The 24,703-nt window shown below is 45.4% G+C and overlaps 1 protein-coding gene and 1 long non-coding RNA gene across 4 annotated transcripts in view; both read right to left on the minus strand.

Annotated features, from left to right (window-relative positions):
• Positions 1-12,876, minus strand: part of IQCJ (IQ motif containing J) — a 54,856-nt gene extending 41,980 nt beyond the window's left edge. Inside the window, exon 1 of the mRNA XM_040613600.1 lies at positions 12,774-12,876. Within this exon, the coding sequence (XP_040469534.1) occupies positions 12,774-12,782 (9 nt within the window). The 5' untranslated portion in view covers positions 12,783-12,876. The remainder of the gene's footprint in view (positions 1-12,773) is intronic.
• A 799-nt stretch (positions 12,877-13,675) lies between these two features.
• On the minus strand, positions 13,676-24,484 carry LOC121097102. 3 transcript variants are annotated; one of them, XR_005830782.1, is made up of 6 exons: positions 24,138-24,484; positions 23,298-23,593; positions 22,855-23,051; positions 22,544-22,662; positions 21,139-22,448; positions 13,676-20,261 (listed from the first exon to the last, which is right to left on the minus strand). It is a non-coding gene; the product is annotated as an uncharacterized LOC121097102 (long non-coding RNA). The 3 variants fall into 3 exon arrangements; XR_005830780.1 differs by having other exon boundaries at positions 21,139-22,662; XR_005830781.1 differs by lacking the exon at positions 22,544-22,662 and having other exon boundaries at positions 13,677-20,261; positions 21,139-21,199.
• Between the last annotated feature and the right edge of the window lie 219 nt (positions 24,485-24,703).

Below are 24,703 nucleotides of genomic sequence, written 5' to 3' on the forward strand. Positions count from 1 at the left end.
ATGCCCCATCAGTCACTGCTGGCTCCATCGGGTTGCCTCCCAGGTTTCCCATAGAAAGAAGGAAACAGAGGCGCCGGTAGCTCGGGATGTTTCGGGGAGAGGAAAACGAAGAAGGTAGACTATTTAAATATTACCCTAAAATTTAGGTGCCAAGCCAAGTACTAACTTAGAAAACCTGGATGCTACGCTCTCTAAGTTCCTAGTAGAATAGGAAGTTATAGCCTCAAGGATCTTTCGTGAATTTAAAATAAAATAGGAAAAAAGGCACAAACCCACCAAAAAAGGCAATCATTACAGTAGCACCCAACAGACAGCCACCCTCACCCTGTAGCTGAAACAGCCCTGATGACAGCACTTGCCCTGCCCAGCAATTTTCATCCAAGGCAAGAGAACAAAAATAGACAAACTGACCGGAATTGTCACATTGCTCTCTCCCAAGCAAAACTGGGGAGACAACAGAACAAGGTGGGGAGACCACAGAAGTCACGGGTGCCTGGAAGCCTTCCCCAGCCCCAGCGAGGGCTCCAGCAGGTGCCCACCGATTCTGGAGGGACGAGGCACAAGGAACACCCATCGCTCACCCAGCCAGGAGTTCCTGTCCATCACACCAAGAGATGAAAAACCACACCAGGATAGCATCTGAAGTAACACAGAAGATGACTATTTTTAACTATATTTTTGGATCACATTTGAAAAACTACCCACAGAACTTACAGGGCAACAATCCCACTCAGTCTGCCAAACCCGTAAGGCTTTCATATTTGAAAGGCAGACTCGCCATACAAAGCACCTTCTACCTCTTCTCGGTGGTACAAAAACAGGTAGGACATGCCAGACTGGCCCGATGTTGATATATGTCTCATAGAAAGTGAGAAGATAACTCAGCTGCTGTGTTATTTATAACAATTTTCATAGTAAGCCTGAAATCATAAGACCAAAAAAAAAAAAAAAGCACACACTTTTATGTGACGCTAAGCCCTTTCTTAGCATTATTTTAAATATACAGAAGGGAATTCTAAATGCTCTCAGCATTTGCCTCAGCCTGTTCCTGGTAAGGTTAACAGACAAATCAGCGTTACTGCTAATGAGAACATTACTTTCAATGAGAAGAGAGGGAAAACCCTTTGGGTTTCTGTTGCTTGTTTGAGTTTTGAGGATTATTTTTTTCCCTTTTCACACAGTGAAGAGACTGTGATATTCCACATACCTTGTGCATCGCGTGCACGTACATGGAATCCAGGTGAGCACTGTATGGCCCGGGCAGCAACAACATGTGTTTCCCACGTGAAGCAAACCCTGCACCAGCTCTGGCAAGGGCAGCGTCCAAGTTCAGCACAGACGCAGATACCGCAGGTCTCGCGACATTAAATGCTTTGAGCATTTCAGTTTATGCAGCGAGACGCAGCAGGAGTGGCCTCGTTCAGAATGACACGAGAACGGCAGGGAAGATGCTTCCTAAGGTAGGAAACAGTATTGCTCTGCCACTTTTATTTCCATATAAATCAAAAGTTGACCACCTAGGAACACTGCTGGTACCCAATTACCTTTGTGCAATGAGCTTTTGCTCAAGGAAAATAAATTCCTTAAGATTAGGCCTAAAATCCAGTAACCTTTTACCAGAATCAAGACTATTTGCCACGGTGCAGAAACACAGAATCACCAAAAATGACTCTCACTCTACAACCACGTATTTCTATAGCAGATGCACAAGTTGCAAGGATAGTCTTAAAAACTTGCTTCAAGAACTGCTCATTTATTCAGTTATGAGCACGTAAAACGCTTTAAATTCTTTAAAACCAGGTTAATTGAAGCTGTTTAAAATATTAACAGGAAACTCATTGGGAGTGCCTGTGTGTTTCTGAACACACCTGCTTTACAGTGAGGTTTTTAAAATAAACTTAGACAAATATTGTTCAATTGTTTTTTACATAAATGTGAATAATGCTATGAAACAGGGACAAAATGGTAGTAGTTGAGGGACCCTGAACTATACACAGCGCGTAAATAATTCCCTGCTTGACTATCAGGATGTATGTCTGCAGCATTCAGGAATAAAACGAGCAAACACTTTCACAGCTTGCAAAGAGCTTCACTGAGCGCCATAGCATTACTTTTATTAATGATACAGAAAAACAGATGAGCAGCAAGGGTGGAAGATTTGCAGATGGCACTAGTATTCAGCCAAACCTAGCAAACACCACAAAGAACACAGGAGTTTGGTGAATTGAGGGCGGATCAAACTTACTATTAACCAGTGAAATGCAGTGGACACTGGAGGATAGAATTAGATTTACATGCAAACCAAATGGCAATGCTCCTGCAGCTGGGCTGCTAGAACCAGGTTCCGTTGCTGAGAAGCAACAGCTGGCAGAGGAGTCAGCAGACTGGCCAGGCTGTGGAGAAAGCTTCTCACCCGCAGGGAAGACACCAGAGCTTCTCCCATTGGAAAGGGGATGGAGAGAAGCACTCCTTGTAAGCTCTCCTACATGTTACAGGGACCGTACATTAACAGTTTTCCAAACTGGATATTGGCATTCATTAGAAAATAAGCAGCAAATTCAAATACAAGCAGAAGAAAAAAGCTCTCACACAGTGTGCCCTGAGTTTAGGTGCCCCACGTCAGGAGAAGGTACAGCTCAGCAGCGCACTGAGGGTGAGGCACGTCTAGGCGTATAAGGAGAAAGGATAACATGATGCATAGGTTACCCCAGAAGGATGTAAGCCCACCTAAGTCTCTGGACGGTGAGGTGGGTGATTCCACCTAGGAGGATGTCAGCCACCACGGCTCAGCACTCAGGCTACTGCTGCAGCAGGGGCACTTCTGTGCGACGGCCAGCACAACGCCCCAAGCCTGTGGCTTCAGTAAAAGATAGATACTTCTTTTTAAATAACAAAAGGAAAATAAGAACAGAAAGATTTATAATTTTTTTTCTCCTTGAGACCGCACATTGTCAGTATAACGTGCATACTGGCTGGTAAATCTAGATGGTCAGACGATATAGCAACAGTTACAAATAAGCCGAGTGCCCATGACATTTTATACAAAGGACAAGGGACACTGTCCGCAGTCACGGCATCAAAGACTTGGAACGGGAAAGAGATAAAAAGTGAGAAGAAAGATAAAAACGGAGAAAAACTAACATCAAAGCTTTCCATTTTGCTTTCTATTTCTCCTTTCCTTTAGTAATTTCCAAGTAATTTACGAGATGGGAGGAAATCTCTCACAACAGGATTCACAACACATTCAATTTTTTTTTTTTAAATAATGTTTTCACATGGCAGTTTATACCATTTACGATTAACTTATGAAATCTGATAGTGTTAGTAATTTGCAAGATACTTGAAAGACAGTGTATTATCATTCAAAATGCATAAACCAAAACACCAAATGCCATGAAATTCAATTAGAAAAAGAGTTACTCTAAACAACTGTAAATATTGGTGCTTTATTTGCCTTTGGGGTTTTGAGCCTTTGGGCTTCGCACTTGTAAGCTATCCTCTACAAACACAGAAGACTATAAATACACTTTTTTCCATTAAAAATGTGAAGCTAGAATATTTCTGTGAAACACGGACCAGGAAAACAAACAGCAAGCTCCTCTTAATACTGATGCATCAACAATATCTCATCCACCCCTGCCAGCAGATCTGATGCATAAAGCTCTGCAAATCTCCAAAGTATGATTTTTAGCCAATCTTCCCTCTTCAGGTTTTGCTCTTTCAGTACTTTTTTTTGATGGTATAAAGCTACAGTAAAGCCTGCCTTTGGGATTCAGGCTAGAGACTCAGAGACAACCTACTGGCTTGAGAAATAAGAGCTGGGCTCACGTCTTTGACCATGACATTTTCAAATTCATCCACTTGCATCAATTAAAGCTTTATTTTTATTGCTAAAGGATGTTCTAACAGGAAGAGTCACAGGAAAGAAAAGGGATAAATAAAGAATTTTGCATCTGGCTTTAAAATATCCTGAAGGTACTCAGAAACAAGACCAAACCTTTGCTGGGTTGTACCACTGCTGTGAACATCCAGGCTTATGCAAGAATTTATCCCCAGTGAGATATGAACTGCTGAGGACATACTAAAGGGGAATGATCCATTCACTCGTCCTCTTACAGAAGAGAAAGTAAAAAAAAAAGTAGTAACAAAGCAACCAAAACCCACAAAACCTGCTCTGCCTCTCCAACAGGTACCTACAGACCAGGCAAAGATGTGTCCTAAAGATTTTAATTCCACTGCTTCCCACGAAGCTGATAAATCGAAGGGATGATGCTTTGGCCAGCAGCTCACAGGTGCTAACTCTTCTGCAGCCCAAATGAAATCAAAAGCAGAGAGGAGCTCACCCTCCCAGGGATTGCTTTTGGTAACCCTTTGAGCACTAACTGCGTGCTAGCCGCTGTGCAAACCTTCTTAGTGAAATACCAAACGCACAAGGACTAGGTTTTTAAGGAAAGGTCATTCCTGTACAGCTGTTATTCAGCTACACTTAATTGTGCTTTGGGAAGTAGGTTAACTAAATTGCATCACTCAAAAAGCCTTAGAAATTACTTTGCTTTCAGAGCTGTGTGCTCTGTGTTCCTAGAGAGCCCAGGTATGTAATTTTTCAGTGGAGAAATGCCATTTGGTAATTAGCTTAAGTGATGCAATTTTCTTTCAGGGATAACAACGTTGACTTGCGGCATCTGATGTCTGGCGACCTTTGCAGCTGCAGCTTCATCCTGGAGAAGGATGTGAAAAGGAAAAGAGAAGTTCTACAGCTGGTAGCATAGGCATGTCCACTGTGACCCACTGTTGTTGGCAGCAAGTACCAACAGATCAGTGATGGGAACAGCCCACCAAGAACATCCTTCATTATCCTTCAGTGTTTTACAGGTTGTGATGCCCTGTGTACCTCCACATTGCTCAAGCTTGCATTCAAGATATATTTTTTCCTTCTGCTTTCACAGAAGTCATTTATTTCCTGGTTTAATTATGAAAGCCTGCAGTACCTTGCACTACACAAGATGGGCAGTGGGCAGAGCTGGCCACATCACATCACACCAGTGGAGACAGGGCAGCTGGGGACCTAGCAAAGGCCATCAGCCCTCGAGCTCCTCCTGCATCACCACTGTCTGACTGGTACTCCAGCACCAATAGAGGTAGCCGCTTATCGAAAACTGGTCTACCAAGAGGAAGAAAACAGAATGTTAAGGGTCTAAAAGGAAATTCAAGAGCTGCTGTGTTTGCTTTGCACTCCTGAATAACCTGTTTCCAAAGGGATGTGGATTCAGCTCGTTAGGGCATTGGTTGAGGTGTGGCCCTTATTCCTGCCGCTTCCTGGCGAGGGATGCCCTGGCAGGCAGCTAGCATAATCGCCAGACATTTCTGCCGAAAGATTTCCAAAGCTAATGTTTCTGGGATTATGCCCAGGATGGCAAAACAAAGATCAAGCTCAGCTACCTCCAATGCTGCAGAAACTGATGTGAGGGGATCTGCCAGGAGGCAATCCGAGGCAGGGCTGCAGGAGATGTTAACATGCCCTAATTTGTTTCACGCTTATCAAGAGTAAGCAAGATGCTCTAAATTAACACACCAGAGTTAGGACTCACTAATGTGGATGGACGTATGGTAGAAATTGTGGAAGGAGGGGAAAAGTCACTCCAAAAGGTTTTTCCTCATTTCTGAGCAGAGTGAGTGGAGTTGCAAGGTGTAGCAAACTGTTTTGTTGTTGGTTTTTTATTTTTTTAATGTATTCTAGTCTTGTATAAAGATGTTTCTGCTCCTTAAACAAAGCTAGTACAGAAAAGGGTACCAAGCAGTCTGTTACATTTTCTTCTTAAAAAAAAAAAATGTATCTTTTCGTTTCTTGCAAATTGATTTACCTTTCCCTTAGAAGCATCTCAAAGCAGTCCTATTGGACTAGGAACAACTTATATTTTCTATAAGCCAAAGCTTCTGTCCCGAGCACTGAGCAGTTGCAGCCAGACATGCCTCTGGACAGGAGACACGCCACCACTTCTGAGCAAGTGTACATTGATTGCGAGCCCCTGGAAAAAGATATTTGCTGCTGTACAATTTATCCAGCAGGAAAGCTGGAGCTTTGAAGGGCAGAGACTAATATTCTATGGAGGGCATCCCTCCAAAGGCTATCCAAAGATTATTAAAAATTAATATCAAGCTTTACAGTACCATACAATATCACATCCTGCTCAAACATTACTGTGGAGTGGCTTGCAAAGAGTATTTGTTTATCTGCAATTAAATTGGCTGCAGGTAGCCCTTGCAACTCTTCCACAAGGCACAGCGCTGCCCAGCATACCTTCAGGACAGCAAACAAAAAACATTTCACCCTGAAACTGCAGGAAGAACAAAATCACCCGTTTTAGCTTCCCAGCTTGTTTGGCTTTTTCCCCTACGTGGCAGAGGGCAGCTCTGTCCAACACCTTCCCCGACACTGGCTGGTGCTGCTGGAGATGGTAGCCAAGCTCCCAGACTCGGGAGCCACCTCCAGCACCAAGCGAGCAGCGGGCAACAGCACGAGGTGCGGGGTAGGAGATACTGCTCGCACTCTGTGTACGCAAAGCAAGATGACCGGGGCTTTGAGCAGAACGTGGCCCCAGAGGACACCACGATGCTGCCACCGCCCGAGGCCCTTGGCAGGAGGGTTGCATGGGAGCTGCCACCATTCACCACCGTGAGCTTTCTAGTGCCAGCCCTGCCCACGTGAAAAGATTCATCAGGATTATAGATGATGGTTCACACCTGCACCCTATCCCAGCCATCTGTAACACCGTGTTCTGTACCAACGCCGGAAAATCTCTGACTTCACCCATGGTTCACACACAGCGGTACCGCGGGTCTGGCACTGTAACAGCGCCAGACAGGTATCGGGATGGCTCCAGGTACCAAAACGCCACATAGCTTCAGGACACAAAGTTGGGAGCTTTCTGCCCCTTCCCTCGCTGAACGGCTGGTCCCTTCCAGACCTGATCACAGCCCCTCCCTGGTGGAGAAGGACCTGTGGTGGGTCCTTCCTCGGTCCCACCTGCGCCCAGGAGGCCCTGGCAGCACCCGCTTGTGCTGCAGCAGGTGGAGAGCAGGGGCCGGAGCAGCACTCCCCACACGGCACAGCTCACAGAATGGCTCCGTGTGTTTGCCACAGTTAACAACAAAGGGCATTTTTAAAATTTATCTTTTTTTTTTTTAACTCAGTTCACCATCAGGGGAAACTTCTTGCTCTCAAATCTGGAGTTCAGCAAATACCTATTCCCCAGGAGATATTACCTTTTGTTCCTCAGGGAGACAAACATACCACACGAGTGTTACAAAGTACTGTCCATTCCCTCACATAAAAATCTGATCAAACACAGTCATTAATTTTGGAAGCAGCAACGCACCCGAGGCCAGGCGTGTCCTACCAACACCTGACCAAAGGGAACGCAGCAGGGACAGGGCCCGCGGAGGCAACGCGGCTGTAGGTGACGGTCACACAACCCGGTTCGAGGAGGCACAGCAGCTTTGCACAGACAACGTGGTTGTAACCTACTTGCTCAGCAAAGCAGGTTCTGCACAACCGTATCTCACCAGACCTTCCCATTGCCACCTCCCCGCAGCCTGGGGAGCAAGGCTGCTTTCCAGGGAGCACACCAGAGCCCCTGGGACCCGCGCAGGCAGGGGGAGCCTGAGAACAGCAGCCAGCTCTCCCCAGAGCCCACAGGTTATTTCTATACATCAAGTTACACATTTCCCCTCCACGACATGCTTTAATATTCCTTCTTTAAGATGCAAATGCGAAAGATAAATAACCACAGGAGATCCCTCTCCTGCAAGCTGGCGTAACACTCACATCCCCAGCCCTTCCAAGATGAACAACACTCTCTTACCTGTTTTTTCCCCACCACCACTCAAGCGCAACAGCAGAAGAGAAGGTAGAGGGTGGCTCGGACATCTGGCAATGGAACAGCAAACCAGCCCTGCTCCAGGAGGCACCGGCTCCCACCCCAAGGGGCAGGCAGGGAAGGGAGCAGTGCTGACTCCCACCCCGTAGATCTGCTGGCATCTGGGTAATTGGCTTCCTACACCCTCAGCCAGTCAGGCTGGGGCTAATTACAGGTATTTCAGGTGCAGCAAATAAGAGTAATTAAAACAGAAAACCCTACAGCAGAAGCCTCTCGGGTTTACCTTGCTGCACCAAGGTAGTGCTCAGCGCACTAGATGTTTCATAAAACCTCAGAATCGCTGCAAAAACTAAACCTCCCAGAGGGAAACATGCTCGGAGACCACCAACAGATTTCATTTCTTCTTGCTCCTGTGCTCTTCATCTGGGTGGGAAGGGGGGCTTTGGGCAGTGAAAGTTCAGCAAAATCCCTTGCTGGCAGAAGCAGTGGATTCGTGCCACTGCGAGTTGTACTGACGCTACCCAGTGTTTTTACAAGTCCTTTCGGGTAATTCCATAACGAGACCAGCACACGTGCTGCCACCCCCCAGCCAGGCCGAGGGCTCGGGAGCGCTTCCCCGCAAACGCCTTCACATGTCGGTAGCTGAGCTGGTTCCAGGTACGTCAGTTAGGATCGGGCATGGTGGGCTGATTACACCAATCTCCACATCCAGCTGGCTCACGCAGAGCGTCAGGTACAATATTCTCAGTCCTGTGCAAGGATTTATTGGAAAAGTTTACCATGTTCTCCTGGTTTTGTTGTTCTAATTTCTTGCCAGAAAGGTTGAATGGCATTGCTGATGCTGAAATGCACCTCAGCTGTGCTTTTCATTTAATAGTCCTGTTGAACACTGACATTTTATAGGTGTTTTAAGCACTTATAATTTAATAGTCCTATTTAAACACCTCATTGAATTCTGAAAACAACTTTGAGTTTTACTACAAATTTCTTTTGCACAGAATGGTAATAGGGAGTTTAAAAAAATGAATCCACTTGCCTGATCCAATATGTGCCATATTCATTTGGGCACAGAGCTTGTCACAGCTCTTTTTCAGTGCTTAAGTAGTAAAATTTCATTTGGATCCCTGCAGAGGTTATTTTGCATACTATAAAAAAGACCCTACAACAGGAAAATTTTCCAATATTCAGCATAACTACGTGTCCTGGTTTTAGCTGGGACAGCGCTCATTTTCTGCCCAGCAGCCGGTACGGGCTGTGGTTTGGGTGCAGGGTGAGAATCCTGTTGATAACACACCGATGGGTTAGCTGGGGCTGAGCCGGGCTCACTCTAAGTCAAAGGCTTCCCAGTTTCCCCAGCACCAGGAGCTGGGAGGGGACACAGCCGGGACAGCTGACCCCAGCTAGCCCAGGGGCTGTTCCATACCACAGGGCATCACGCTCGGTATATAAACGGGGGGAGGTGGCCGGGAGGGGCCGGTCGCTGCTGGGGGCTGGCTGGGCATCGCTCAGCGGGGGGAGCAGCTGGTGGTGCATCGCTGGTCGGTCTTGGGGTTTATTCCTCTCTCTCTTGTTGTTGTCTCCCTTATCATAATAACAATATTTATTTTTTTTTTTAATTTCAATTATTAACCCGTTCTTATCTTAACCCACGTGTTCTACCTCCTTTCCAAATCTCCCCCCCATCCCACCCAGGGGACTGGGGGGAGTGAGTGAGCAGCTGCACGGTACTTAGTTGCTGGCTGGGGTTAAACTGCACCACTGTGCCTTTATCACCTTATTCCTTGCATCTCTTCCTACCACAAGAAATAATTCCCTGCAGTTCCCTTCCTTGAAAACTACAGTTTCAGACAGGTGAGTGGTTTATGTCCCCAGTCCTTTCCTATTTAGCCAAATTATATGTATTTCACTTTTAGCATCTTCCCAGGAACCAGTTCGCCTGAGCCATCATGGCTGGCAGAGGACTGACCACAGCTGAAGTGCATCATTACGGTGGATGCTCGAGGTCAAATGCCATCTCCAAAGGCAGCTGCCTCCACTGCGAAGCCTCTTGCTTCAAGGTGTTTTTACATCCACCATGCAGACTGCCGGGGAAATGCACCCAGACGTATGGGCTGGGAGCTTCTTCCCACTTTGTCTCCCAACAGCTCAGTCTGGGTCTGGTCCAGTTTAATGGCCTCTCTCAGTGTCTACATACATGCCACGTTAGCCCGACTACCAACACCCATTCATCGTCATGCACAGTTTTCCTGAGGACAATTTTAGGCAGTGTCTATCTTCACCTATTTGACGTACTTTAAATGAATTATTGCCTACCTTCGATTGACTCTCCCGTTCTTGCAGAGATGTTGAAGAACAGACCTATTTTCCCAAGCACTATTTTTCCCCAAAACCACATTATATACTCTCTGATAGATCCAACCTTGCTAAATGAAAATGTCTCCACATGTAGCTTCTGCCAAATTCAGGGAGAGCAAAGCTTCATCTGTCTCATGACCAAACTTCAATTAAACCCCTCATGACAACATTATTTCACGATAAATTTTCACATTACGTCTGGTGTTGCTGCAGGTGATTTTACACACTGTATTTACCCATCCAACCTGTTGTAGAAGAGTGTATTTGAAGTCAGGTAAGAGCCCCTGATGCTCAGTGGGCAGCACAGGGACCTGGGACAACACCTGTCTGCCTGAACTACTGCCTTTCTAATGCTACAATGCAGGCTTTTCAGATGGAAACACCATTAAATACTGGTTTCACTGTGAAGCTGCAAGTCTGTGTAACAGTTACAGGTATTCTGAAACAATAAGACTTCACCTTCAGAGAGCACACTAGAAACAATATGTCATTTATTACTGTCTTTTCTTTGCCATCCAGGGAAATTGCTGTAAGTACAAACATTTTCCTTGCATTTGATCTCGCTTCTGTATTTCAGGTCTATACAAGCTTTTAAATACAAAACAGATGATCTAGCTCTTGAGCATATAAATAGTCTCCTTGGTTTTATTGAGATGACACCAGTCCACAAACTGCAAGAACCTGCAGGACCCTTAAGTAACATAAAATCAGAGTTTTAAGAGGCCAGAGATTTAAAGCAAGTGAAGGTCTCATATAGTATCTGTACTTTGAAATGCAGAGTGCAAACAGGTGAGAAAAGTATTTGAGACAATGCACGAGGCTTTACAGTGCTGCATTGTGAACATTAAGTGAATCCCAGCATCTTACCACTAAGGCAAATTCTTCATGTATTTCTTTTATTTCTAAAACTACCCATAGACCTTACCTATTGCAGAGCTGAAAAGCATGAAACAGGCAATATAGGGAATCAAAATATATTCAGCTCTAGGTAAATTAGATATTCCTAATGCATTCTTTTTTCCTGTTCAATTTAGCAAATTAGTTTACATTGTCTGACAAGTTGTCCTAGAAAACATAAAAGCGCAGATTAATTTTAGCTTTGTAGAAATGATAATTCAATATTTGCTTATTTACATCCACCCACACTAGAGCTAAGAGCCACATCTTCTATGCCATGTCAGATATATCGATACCCACATGTTAAACCTCCTCCTCCTTTCCCACTGAATTAGGAGAAGCAGCGGATGCCACGCAGTGAGGAATTGCCTGTGCAGGATGTATCCTCACCGGCTGCATCAGAACCTGTGCCATGAAATGCCTGAGCTACCACTCACAATTAGCTCGAACTCCCGTGTGCTGTCTCAGAAGCATGCTAGCTTGCTCCGTCTCTTCAGAGCTAAGAGCACCTAGTTTTATTTTTTCACTCTGTGGTGTTCACATCTAGTCATTTCAATGCATCACCTTCTGATGGATAGCTTTGTAATGATGCATACAACGGTTAAGCGCTCTGGTTGTAAGCAGGAGAAAATGAAAAAGCCTCGTGGGCTATTTCTGCACTGTACTGAGATGATGTACAGTTTAGCATCAGGTGTAAAGATAACACACTGCGTAAGCCAGTCTTGAGGGAAGTACTGCTAAAAGAAGGCAGAATTTGCTCTGAAAAGAGCTTTGATGCTGAATACATACAACTAGCCCCTCCAAACTAAACCTTTGCCTAGCACTACTACTGTTTTAGGAATGAAAAAAAAAAAAAAAAAAAATCAATCTGAGATTAATTACTTCAGTCTTTTGACCATGGCCGGAGCCAGGATTGGTCTCCGCAGCGTTTCCTGGATGACTTCATAAGAATCAAGCATGCTGCCTGCGCTGCACCGGAGGGAAGCTGTGAGATTTTACATGTTGACAAACAGCTGAACTCTTGGCTACAGGAGCCCTACATTGATCTGCTTACTATTCAAGGGCTTGCATTTAGAGGAGCTGAAATGCCTGTTAAATACCACAGCTGAAAAGCCCTGTAGGGTTACCCCATGAACCGTAGCCACGTTTTTTTCCAATAATTGCAGAGCAAAAAGAAAAGGGCAGTTAAACCTAGAAAAATCCTGCCACAGCAGCATGACCACTGCTCAGCAGAGCCCTCCGAATCCTCAGGCATCTTTTTCAAACGCTGTTTTAAATTGTTAGCACATGAAGACGATTCTCTCCTTCCTGAGCCTACAACATAACACAGCCTTAAATTTAGGTTTCCCTGATAAACTTACTGCAGCTCTGTGCTCATTACAGATTAGCAGATGCAATTCCTATTTGTTCAAGCCTCCTTATCAAAAGGAAAAAGTGCTGCTTGATTTAAGATTCCTTGAGGAAATCTGCCTGTACATCTCTGGCTGGCGAGTAAAACAAACAGCATCCATGTCCCAGTAGGCATCCACCACCCCCCGACATCTCCTCATTTAATTAGTTCTAAGAAAGCTGGTCTATCCAAAAGCTGACAAAGCTGCACAAGAAGAACGCTTAAGTATTTATTTAGAAAATTAAATACGTTACCAGTCGCATTGTGAAGTTTCTGAGTCACCTGCAGGGAAACACGGCAGAAATCCGGCGTTCACACACTACTCCTGACTGTACCGGCGCCCAGGCTGGCTCTCACAGAATAGCAGACGAGAGCGAAGCTGCAAACCTTTGAGTTGAGCTCACTCTATAGGCATCAGAAAAACCTCAAAGAAAAAAAAAAAAAAAAAGCCAGAGCTGGAGCGAGCAGCCCACAGACAGCGAGATGAGAAACTTCTGGCAAGTCTCCAGCGCAGGAATGAATTCGCTGTCATTCAGAGATGTATAGCGATGGAAATGAAGGGAAACTTGAATTTACAGGCGGATTTGGATCCTGCTCTAATCGTTCTGCAAAGATGTGCAGGTTGCAGCTCAGCTCATTTTACAAGGCTCATCTAGGAACAAAGCTGGATCAAAAATTAAACAGTGTGGTAGGTATGTATACACACACACACACACACATATATATATATATATATAAGTGCCAAGGTGCCAGCACAAACTTCAAATTGCTCATCCCATCAGCTATTTGATGTGAATTTTATTAAACCCAGCACAGAGGTACAGGGGCAGCTCAAATTTCTGTAATGAATTAAAGTGGATTCACAGGGGTTTATAATGGTCTTTAGGCACATAAACATATTTGTTTAAGGGGTTTTTTTTCAGTATTGCCAGGAAGGTAAAATACATTTTACAGAGATAATTCAGATGTTTTTGAGCCTGTGGCAAAAGTGTCAGCAAAGAGACTAAACTTGTCCAAACATTTATGCATTTTCAGCCATGGAATGAAAATAAACAAGTCTAGAGTTGAAATAATAATCTAGAGTTGAAATAATAAGCAAGAAATATTACTAGTTGCAAATCCTTCGTTGGTCAAAAGACTCCAAGTCATAAATTACCATGATCACTAAGAAAGTGTTGAAATCTGAATTTGTGGGAAAATGCAGAAATTGCTATTTTTAAATGCTGGCGGTGAATATGTTTAATTTCAGTGTTTCACACTGAACCCTGGCTCCAGCACGTCTCAGGGATATGCAGTCTCCTGTGTTTATAGATATTTTGCAGTTGTGTATGCAAAGTGAATGTCAACTCATGAAAAATTGGTAAATAAACACTTTCTTGGCATGAAAAGGGAAAGGAGGCTCCACACAGTGTGGGTTAAACTGCGTAACTGAATTCAGCTTCTTTTATTCCCTGCCCTGATAATGCACTCATTTAAAATCCGGTTACAAGTTCAGACAGTGTCTTGGTAAATATAGCTGCTAATAATTACAGCTCCCTGTATTAGAAGTAAGGTTCCTGTAGATTTGGATTGTTTTTAATTTAGCTAACAAAGAAGAGTAAGAAGTCAAGCTAAGTTAAATAGCTGGAGGGATTCTTTATTGCTTGTTTTCTTCCTATTAATAAATCAGTCCTCTGTGGGAAGAAAATCAAACAGTAACAAACAAACAAGAATTCATTAGTGACACAGGAGGCGACGCCGAGGAAGGCAGAATCGCTCTGTGACAAAGAGCAAAATATTTGCCACGTATTTTTGGCTCTATAGAAGCTGGAATGTCCTTATCGTCAGAGATGCTACAACATTTGGTCCATCTCCCGCGTTCAGTTCCAGCCCTGCAGACGGAGCAGCCAAGAGGCGCCAGCTGTGCCCAGCTGTGTCAATGTCAAGTTCAGCAAGGCACGTATGGCTGCCGGGGCCAGGCTGTCCCCACCACCCAGCGCTGGGAATGTGGCTGCGTTTGGTAATCACTGGCCACCTCCATCTGCCATCTGGATAAGCACAAAGGAGGGTTTTTTTTTAATAATTCCGTTTCTCTTCTCCTGTACCCACCTCCTTTTGTCTCCGAAGGCGGCGGCACGCTGCAGCGGGGTGGCAGCGCTGGGCAAACACAGCCTGGTCCACGGCCACCCCCAGCCCTGCTGCAGGGTGCAGGTCCTGGGGCCGGCTGGGTGTCCTGCTCAGCATCTCGGATCATTTTTTCCCCAGGGACACGCACACTGCAGCCAAGCCAATGCCATGGGTGGGCTGGGAAGCAGGAGATTTGCCAGTGTTGGCTGAGCCACCAACTTGCCACGGCAGGGCTCTCGAATGTCAGCTGAAAGCTCTGCCCAAAGCTTACTCTCCACTTTGCATTGCACATCTGCATTTCTTACCAGGCATTTACACTGGCAGATAACCCAGCTTTTAATAGCACCGTTAGTACAAGCTAAAGGCAGTACTTCTAACAAAGCCGGGAAGATCAGGACGTGAAGAAATTGGCCTGGGCACTGTTGCTGTTGAAGGCAAATCTGGTGATTTGGAGCCTGTGTGTACCATCGCGTTCCGGCTGGTTCTGGACACTTTTGCTGACCCTGCTAGCAAACTCCACCTCGATCACGGGGCTGATGGCTTCTTCGGCCTCCGACCTGGACTGACATTACCGAGCAAAGCACAGCCTGGCACCACGAAAGCAGGGAACTGAAGACTGATGCAGAGGCAGACAGAGCATCGGTGGGACGGCTGAAACCTGGGAACCTGGTTAAAAAATGTGCTTTGCTTCCCGGCAGGATCCCGCGGTGAGGCTGGGATGCTGTGGTGGGGCCAGCTGCCTCCTTGGCTGCCTCACCCACCAGCACGGACACCCGCCAGCTTCTCGGCCAGGGATCTCATTGCTGGCGCAAGTGGATGCAGAACAAAGTTTGAATTCCCAAGGCCAGGCTGAATTTACAGCAAGCCTGCTTTGACGTGCACACAGAGAAGCAGCGAAGCCCCACTCCCTTATTTATTAATAAACCGGTAACGAAGAGGAAGGTACCAGCGGCAGCCACCCCGGGAGCATGGCCCTGAGCTGGGGAGGGCGGGGGGGGGCCGGGCAGGTGAGGACAGCACCTGGCTGCTCACCCCTCCTTGGGTTTGTGTTTCTTAATATGAATCCAGTGACTTGCTAACAATTCCTCCATGTTCTCATGTATCCATGAGATATCTTTCTTATCCATTTCCCTAAGTTTCACCCCAAATTATCTTTCTTTTTTTTTCTTCTTCTTCTTTTCAATTTGGAATCCTCTGCGTTTAACCCATCTTTTGCTGGAATATTTTTTGTGGCAAGTTTGCTTTTCCATGCATCTTTGCTCACCTCTGCCGATCACCCAAGAAATACTTTCACTGGCAGATTGCATCACATTTCCTGCATCCTATTTTAATTTTCCTACCCTGAGCATAAGCGATAGCTGCTCTTGCTTGCTCACACTCTCTCCAATTTTCCACATGTAGCACCAGCAGCTTCCCCAGCCCTTCTTGCTGTCGTGGCAGGAAAGGTCCTGAAGACTGAGGCAGCCAGTTTGACCATCTAGCAAGCAATCACCCAAAAATTAAGAAAACCCATCAGGGCTGTAAAAATTAATGAAATCTCTGATTGTACAAAGTGAAACCCGGGAGACTCAGGACAGGTAGGATCATGTATCCTATTTCCCCTGCTCCCTGCCTGTACGGGTGCCTCACACTCCGGCGGCACAGAGTTTCCCAAGGACTGTAATACTCGGGTCTAACTCATGTCTGTGGGCTTACAACAGAGGCACCCGTGTGAGGCTTAATGGCCTGGGATGAAGAAAAGGTCAGACCAGATGATCAATGGTCCTTCCTAAGGATCGAGATTAAATAAAAAAATCTCCTACTACTTGCAGGATTTAACCTGAGGAGTAATTGCATTGCAGGAAAATGCTCCTGGGTTTTGGGCAAGAGTCCATCAATTTTAAAGCATGCCCCCAAAACAACAGCTCCACACCCGGGGGAGAGCCGGGGACAGCTTTCATCCCAGTGCAAACAACCCTGGATTTCATCAAATTAACTCACAAAATTACTTCTTTGCACCACAAGACCTTTCCACGTGCAGTTCCTGATGTCCACCATCCCACCACGCAGAACCAGCATCGCCTCGCAGTGATCACAAGTAAATATTGGGAAAGATTCTTGTCCTGTTGCTACATTTGTGCATTTCGAATCCGCATTTATGTCAAATATTTTGGCATATGAAAAGAAACACGCACTTTTTTGACTGGGAAGATGCTGAAGCTGCCATAATCTGTTAGAGTTACACGCTCCGAGGGGCTGGGCAGAGGAGCGAGCGGCCGCAGAGAGCCAGCATGTGGATATGAGCTGTACAAGGGATATTTCTGAGCCGGATTCTGCCTAAATTACATACCGCACTCAATGTCTGAAATGTATAACATGCTCAGTAGATTTTTATATTTTAATTTGTCCTCTGTCTCCCTGTGACTGAAGAGAGATCATTACCAATAGGTAATGAAAGTTGCTGAGCTGATGAAGCATTTTTTGCTTGGAGCTAATGTCACGTGAGGTTGGGGTTTGGGTTTTTTTGCTGGTTTTGTATTTGCTGTCTGACAGCCTGCTGTGCACGTCACTTCTCATTGCCAGGGCATCCCAAGCACCACGCCAGCACAGCTGTAACTTCCAGCTCCAGCACTTCCTCATGTAGCTTGACATGCAATTGTTTTTCTCACGGCAAAGACAGAACTCAAAACACTTCGGCCTGAAGCGCCTTTAAGGTCTCTGTTACACATCCATTTTGTGCACTCGAGGTTTTCCTTGTCAGAGCATTAGATTTCTGCCTTTAGACACTTCACAAAGTTCCCTTCAATTTATAACAGCAGATGATTGACTAAAAAACACCCTCTCCCTTTTTTGAGCAGCTTTGCAGGGAGTGATATGATTTATATAAATTTGTATAATAACAAATTAAAACGAGTCATTTGCACTCCTCCCATGATGTCAAAACCCAGTTCCAGTGCCAAAAAGTTACAGGCAGTGCGCACACACACAGAGCTTCCTTAGCAGCATTCCCGAGTTCAGTCTTTGGTTTACATTTCGATTTCCAGGCATGCTCATCTTTTATAACAACTCTGAAGTTATGTCCATAAAAAGGTGCGTATCTAATCTGAATAATATTGGTTAGAGAAAAATTCAATTTCTCCCTCAAATAACAAGATCACTAGAAAGCTGCTCTTTGAGCCAAGTGCTTTAGCAAGATCCCAAATCTCATTTCCATCATTTGCTTATGGAAAAAAGAGAAGAAAGGAGGTCTGTGGCAGAGCTGCCGCTGCCCTGACCCAGGCGTGCCCTGTGCCTGCCGCACCGCTCAGCTCGGCTCTACGCGCTCTGATAGAAGGATTTGGGGTTTAACCTGGTTTTGTTCGTCATAACTTGCTCACATACTAAAATAAAAACAATTCAGAGGAAGAAAGAAATAGCAGAGTAAACAGCAATCTTGCGACCATCTGCCTACCACGGATGAGCCATCTCGTGCACGAATCCATGTGCAGAGAGGGAAAAGGATTTTCCTCTGGTCTTACCATGGTAAAACCGGGTGGGCTCCTCATGGAAGTGAATTTCTGCCTGGACATCAGCCCCAAAATTTTTTATGCAGCTGATGATGCTTGCTGCGCCTTCCTTCAGATAGGACCTGGACTGGGTGCATTGGCACCTGCCTAAGGCTGGGACCAGTGGGGCTGTGGGTTCTCCCCGTCCCCGGCATGGGCTGTCATGGTCCCACCGCAGCAACACCCCGCGGCCACAGGCTGCTGCCCCCTCCAAGGGATCCCAAATGAGACTTCGCAGCAAAATACAGTTACACAAGACCTACAGTAGCAACTTTTACTAATCTGTCCTAGACAAGATTATGGAAAAAAAAAAGAAATGTGGATTTTCTTCTTAAAAAAAGGAAGCTCTGGGTATCTTGGAATAATTAATAAGCTGAATTACCCTATCTGTAAGATAATAATGCACCATTAAAAAAAGACCAAATTTTTATTATCCAATTTTTATCAGAAATTAAAATAACTGTGGTTTAATATAATTCAGTTGGCTAATTATAGCTCAGGTAAGGACGATCTATTTTCTATTAACATCTCAGCGCCATCAGATGCAGAGCGCAGTGCCTCCCCTCCCCATGCCCTCCCTTCAGCCCTGCCGGGGGTCCCAGGGGACTTTGGCACACTCTGAGCCCCTCACGGGTAAGGTGACCACCATCCATGCAGAGCAGTGATAGCTCTCCCTCCTACTTACAGCAGACCTAGTTTTTAAAAGCCTTTTTGATTTCCTAATTAACTGTTAATTAGGAAATAAATATTCACCTATTCCTGCAAATGAATCCTGAGTGCTGCTGTTTGACAACCACTGCAAAGACACCAATTTTTTTTAACCATCAGTTTGTTTAAAGGAGGAATGAACGGAATTACTGGGAAACTTGGATTTTCCAAAGGTTGCATGCTGCCCTGCCCTGCAGCTGCCACGAGTCAGACATTGTACAGATCCTGCAGATAACGCCTTGCAAGAGTTAAACTTGTCACATTCTACCCCGAGTGAAAAAAAAAAGAAAAAAAAGAGAAAATCCATCTCAAATATTACATCTCTAAGCCTTTTTCAAGAAAGTTTGCAAGGCACCGTGAAACACTCCCCAGCAGGCTGCATGACTGCCTCCCACCGTGCCACACCAGAGGCACACGTGCATCTGCTCTCTGCCAGAAACCCTGATTTCTGAGCACAAAATGAAATTGGAAAGCTTGACAGTTCCTGCACTGGGCAGTACATTCCTCAGTTGGTTCCCAAGTCCAATACCAAGAGGAGAAAACCAACCCTCGGTGCTTCTCCACGCCTCCAAAACCCATTTCTCCATGACGTTATTTGGTCTGCTGTGCTCCGGCCGCCCTCCCTCCCCTCTCCGCACAGGCAACCCCCCGGCGCTCCCCAGGAGCCGTGTCTGCCCTTCCCCGCGCTCCCACCAGCTGATGGCCCAGCAGCACGACCATGGCAAGGGTTTGATGGATGACCTCAGGACAGCAGATGGAAAGGAAGAAGAGCTGGTTCCTGCTTGGTGCCTGGTAGAGCAGGAAGGATGCTACAGCTATAACTGTGAAAGCGAGGGTCTGTGCAAGTTGCCTGTATCCAATCTGCTTAATTCCTACTTGCTTCTTTAAATAATGAGGGCTCTCTGCCCAGCTAGCAGATTTTAAGGCAGCCAGTCAGCCAAAACCCAGGAGCTCCTGTGTTCCCATGCCTCACCCAAAATGCCTGTGAACCCTCTTGTCAATAGCCTGAAAACCAGGAATTAAATCAACAAAGTTAAAGGAGTATTTTTCTCACCCAACTAATTAGTTGGATAAGAGATACGCAATGTGGTCTACTAAATATATATCCAGCCATACATGTATAGACATAGAATTTAACTAGGGACAATATGGTTTAACCAGCTTTTTCCGAAGAAGCAGTTCCCATCTGCTGAAGCCAACTGTATTTCTGCTGTGTTTTACGAGCTGTGGTGCTTTGGCCCTGGCTGCCCAGGCAGGGCAGGAGTGGGGTGGTCCAGCTGGAGCAGGATGCTCCCCAGCACCCCCAGCTCTCTGGACAGGAGGCAGGCACATCTCACGCCTCTTCTCCAGGGTGTATCTGTGGTACAGGCAACGCCTCTCGAGCCACAGCTGGGGCAATGTCACCTGTCAAAGAGAAGGGACGGCTAAGGTCTGTCCTTGACATCATCAGACAGGATGCATGCTGTATAGCTGTGTCAACACATCGTCGCTGTAAGGCTACGTGTTGAACTGGTTTAGGCTTTTGACCAGCACCAGACCTAACAAGCGGCCTCTCACTGTAATCTAGTTTGAAGAGCCTTGAAAGGCTGACTAAAATGCACCTATTGTATACTGAAGAAATTGTATCCTATAAATAGCATATTAATCATTTATGGCAATCAGCTATGGCTCGAGATTTTAAGCTCGACACTCCCTGAATGCCAATGGAAAAGAAGAGCAAAGCTGGCTCCCTCTGCTCAAATCTCATACCTCTGGGGAGCTAATTAGCGTGGAAACGCTTGCTGGAAATTTTCAGCAGTCTCTTAGTACTGTATGTGTTTGGGATTTCAACTCTTAAGATACCACAGCCAAACAAAAGCTACTGGACGGCTCCAACAGCCTTCACCAAATTTCAAGAAACAGACTTTAATATATTTAAGTATGCAATTATTGAACTGTCTAATTCAAATATTGTACTAAGCAGAAGTTGTCTCATCCCGCCCGCGCTGATTTGCTTCCAGGCGTATTTATCCAACAGGAAACGAATCCTGGATGCGGCTCACTGCAGCGCTATCACACGGGGGTATCTGTGCAGAGCAATAACTCTGAAAACGGCTGGTTTTATTTTAAGCCTGGAAAATGCAGTATCCTAGCACCCATGAAGGTGCTGGTATCATCTCCTGTTTTGCCAGGGGAAGGGGATGGGGGGCCAAGTGGTACACACACACAAAACCCCACCTTTTCCGCTAGGATGTGATGTACCCAGGCTGCAGAGCCCAGCCCCAGCTCCCCCAGCACTCACCGCTTTCAGGCCTCAGATTTCGCTTCAGATTTCCTTGTCTGGATGAAAACAGGGAATTCACCTATTGCATGCATGAGAGAGAAGCATCTGTGCATTCAGATAAAATTATATGATTAAACAATTATTTTAAAAGAAAATGATTCCACATAGAAACGCCTGACAAATAGCAAATACTGGATTTTGGCGTGAAAGCACCTGGAGATGGCTTTGGATGCTCCCATCTACATCAGCAGGTAACTTCAGTGCCTGCACATTGGTGGTGTGAAATCACCCTTTCGGTCCTACCTGGTAGATGACCAAAACCCAATGTTCAAAAAACAGTTGATGCCTTCAGTGGGAGCTGGTTTTATTTTCTCAGAAGCCACAGAGCCAGAACTTCCCATACAGAACCGGAGGTAAGTGGCTTTGACCGTAACTCGCAGCTCCCCACTGGCTCTGTTTGGGAGCTCAGGCTGATTGCTGTGCATGTAAAGATTTACAATGCAAAGTAAAGAATAACTGATTAAAGTGGAATACGCAGCATTTCAGGACCTTAATGAGTTGGTTAGAGAAAATTAATTTCCATGTTTAATATATGCAGAGACTATGAGGAAATCTTAGAATTTAATTAATCACAACATAAAAAAAGTTATTGGCTATAATTGTAAGTAAATACTGTTTAATTATTCTTCTAATATCATGGCTAATTTAGAAGTCATTTCCCCCGATACTGTTCCTGGTTCAGTCTGTTATATATTTATTGGTCCAACTCTAGCCTCCACATTTTTTAAAATAACGGTACATTTTCACCATCTCTCTTCTAAAACCAACAAATTTGTAGCACAAACCCCCTTCACAGTCCCAGAGCAGAGCCGTATGGTGCCAAGCCCAGCCTGCCTAGAAAAAGCAGCAGAAATCATGCAGATTCACATTAATTTCTCTTTAAAAGCGGTGCTGTCATTCCTATCCCTTTTATTCACTGTCATTTTTAATTAATGGCTCTGCCCAAGCCCGATCTCAGCTATACTTCCCTTTCTGATTTTATCCTGAATCCTGCTTTATTTAAAGCTTTGCAGTGCTTGTTTTTTTCATTCAAGAGTCTTCCCAGAGTAATGATCAACAGTAATTTGAGTGATACATTTAAGAAACTCGTTTATCTCAGAAATGTTTATTTTGAACATCCTTGCGCTGTGCAAGACAAGCAGAAGCCCCGGCAAAGCGCGGCGCTTGTCTCTCCGTAGGCTGCACGGCAAGATGCCTTTGCTCTTTTAAAGCACAATCCCGACTGACTCCTGTAGAGCTCAGATCAAATCCAGACAGCACATCTGTCACTGTGAAGTAGGAATGAGTGGAAAAATGTCAAAATAGCATCCTGTTTCCTACCGACACGATTTAGGTTCTTTAAACCACCCTTTCCAGCCTGTACCTTCAGGAGTCCCGGGATTACAGCCAGCTGAGACACCAAAGCCTTGCAAGGGAACATCAAGTCTTGCGCGTGGGTAAATGCTCGTGTTGCATCAATGAAAGGTTTGGGGGTTTTGGCTGCTGTTGAGAGACAAAGCCCTTGAATAACTGAGTATATACATCATTGTATATAGGCGTAGGTACCCCTTGCTGTTCAGGGCAGCTCTGCTCCTTGGCTCTACTGCTTTAGTAATACCAACCGAAGCATCCTTCTTTCTGAATTTTGAGCTAAAATTAACCTAGAAAAATGAAACATCTTATTTATATACTAACCCTTTATGTTGGAGAGCAAACAGCAACAAAAAGCCATGACGTTGCCTGTGTCAGCCCCCTTCTCAGGCCAGCCCGCAGGGTGCAAGTGTGGGGGGAGATGCTCTTCCAGGTGGCTGGGAGCTGCGTTTCTGCTGCCTTGCAATTTCTCATGGGTTTGCTCCAGTTAATTACGGTTTTTAATTGGTCATTAGTGGTGCCTGGGGAATAAGATAAATGGTCTCTTCTGATTTATAAAATTTAAAAGATTGCATCAGTCTAAACAAAGTAAAACCTTGGATTATCACTAATTGCGCCTGGACCTGACTGATGCGCTGTGGCAGGAGCCTGGATGGCATCGATGGGGAGCCTCCTCCGAAAGGCTCACCACGACAAGCAGCTCCGCTGCCAGCAGGGTATTCAAGACATACAGGAAACCCCAAAAATAAGGAGCAGGGGAGATTTACCTGCATTCCCTGGAGCACATGGCAAGTGGCAGAGCATGTACACTGCAGGAAAGATCTCAACAGCAGCACAGCATCGTCCTGGTGGCAATGTGTAACTGAACCATAAAGGGCCACCGGAGGCTGCCGGAGAAGTCCCCTGGGCAGAAAAGCCAACACCACCAAAGTCCCTCTTTGAAGCAGGCTGTGGCTGTATTTTCTCTTTTTTATATAGACATCAGCATCTGCCAAAGCCAATTTAACATGGATCACGAGAACTCTGTGATCAATACCAGCACTTGACATATAGGATGGTTGCACTAGAAATAAAACAAATTGGAATAGTAAAAAATAAAATTAAATTAATCTTTTTCTCTGAAATATCAAAATGAAATTTTTTGTGTAGATTTTTTTCCCAACCAGAAGTATTTAACCAAAATTCATAGGAATTCATAAAATATTTCCCCTGACCCATACCCTCCCTTTTTTCTGGGCCAGGAACAGCAGCCAAAACATTTGCTGCAGCTCTACCGTCTGCCCGAGAGGTTTTGACGTTACAGGGACAACTTAAGCATTTTCTCCTCGGGAGACTGCTCAGGTGGCACTGAGGTACAAGGGGACATGACACTGCCCATCTATGTGAAATATGGCATTCGTGCCATGAATAAAATCAAACAGAAACCCACCATTTCCACCCACACTTTGCCTTCATTTGCATTTTTCAAGTAATGAAGGACTTGGCCACCACTTCCCACAACTGCTGCGAGGCTCCCACTTCAAGGATTTTGCGCAAAGAACATCCATGGGGTGACGATGGGACTCAGGCTTGTCTGCTGCCCAGCCCCACACATCCCAGTTACTTACCAGCACCTCTCATCCATCCACCTCTGGCAACCCATCCGACGTGCAGCAGAAGCACAGCTTTCGGGGCAAGAGAAACCCCTAAAATTGCAAATGTTACAGAACAGAGAGCCTTGCCTTGAACGAGAGCTTTGCAAACAAGTCTGCAAATATCAATAGCACAGATGTTGTGGTCACAAGTAAGAAAATCACGTCACTAACGTAAATTTAATTTTTTATTAACTAAATTCAATGTAAGCTGCTTCAGACAGAAAATTTTAAAAACCTGCCACTTATAGATCATTTTGTCTCTGCCAGGGACCATCTCAAAAGAAGTAAGTCCCACAAGGATGCAAAGCCCCTCTTGCAAACAGGCGACCGCCCTACTGTTTTTTCTTCACGTATCAAAGGCAAATTCCTCTGCATGTTTCTACAGACAGCTGCAGGCGACACAAGGCCTGCACCTGAGCAGTTAGAACCAAAACATGTTCTTGTTGCTCATCCTAAGGGCAGAGAATTAAGCACATCGCAGTACAGGCTGGTTCTTGCAGCACACTGCACTGCACTCACAGAAAATACTGCATCCCGCA

This window comes from Falco naumanni, chromosome 13 (genome assembly GCF_017639655.2).
Source record: "Falco naumanni isolate bFalNau1 chromosome 13, bFalNau1.pat, whole genome shotgun sequence".
NCBI classification, from domain to species: Eukaryota; Metazoa; Chordata; class Aves; order Falconiformes; family Falconidae; genus Falco; species Falco naumanni.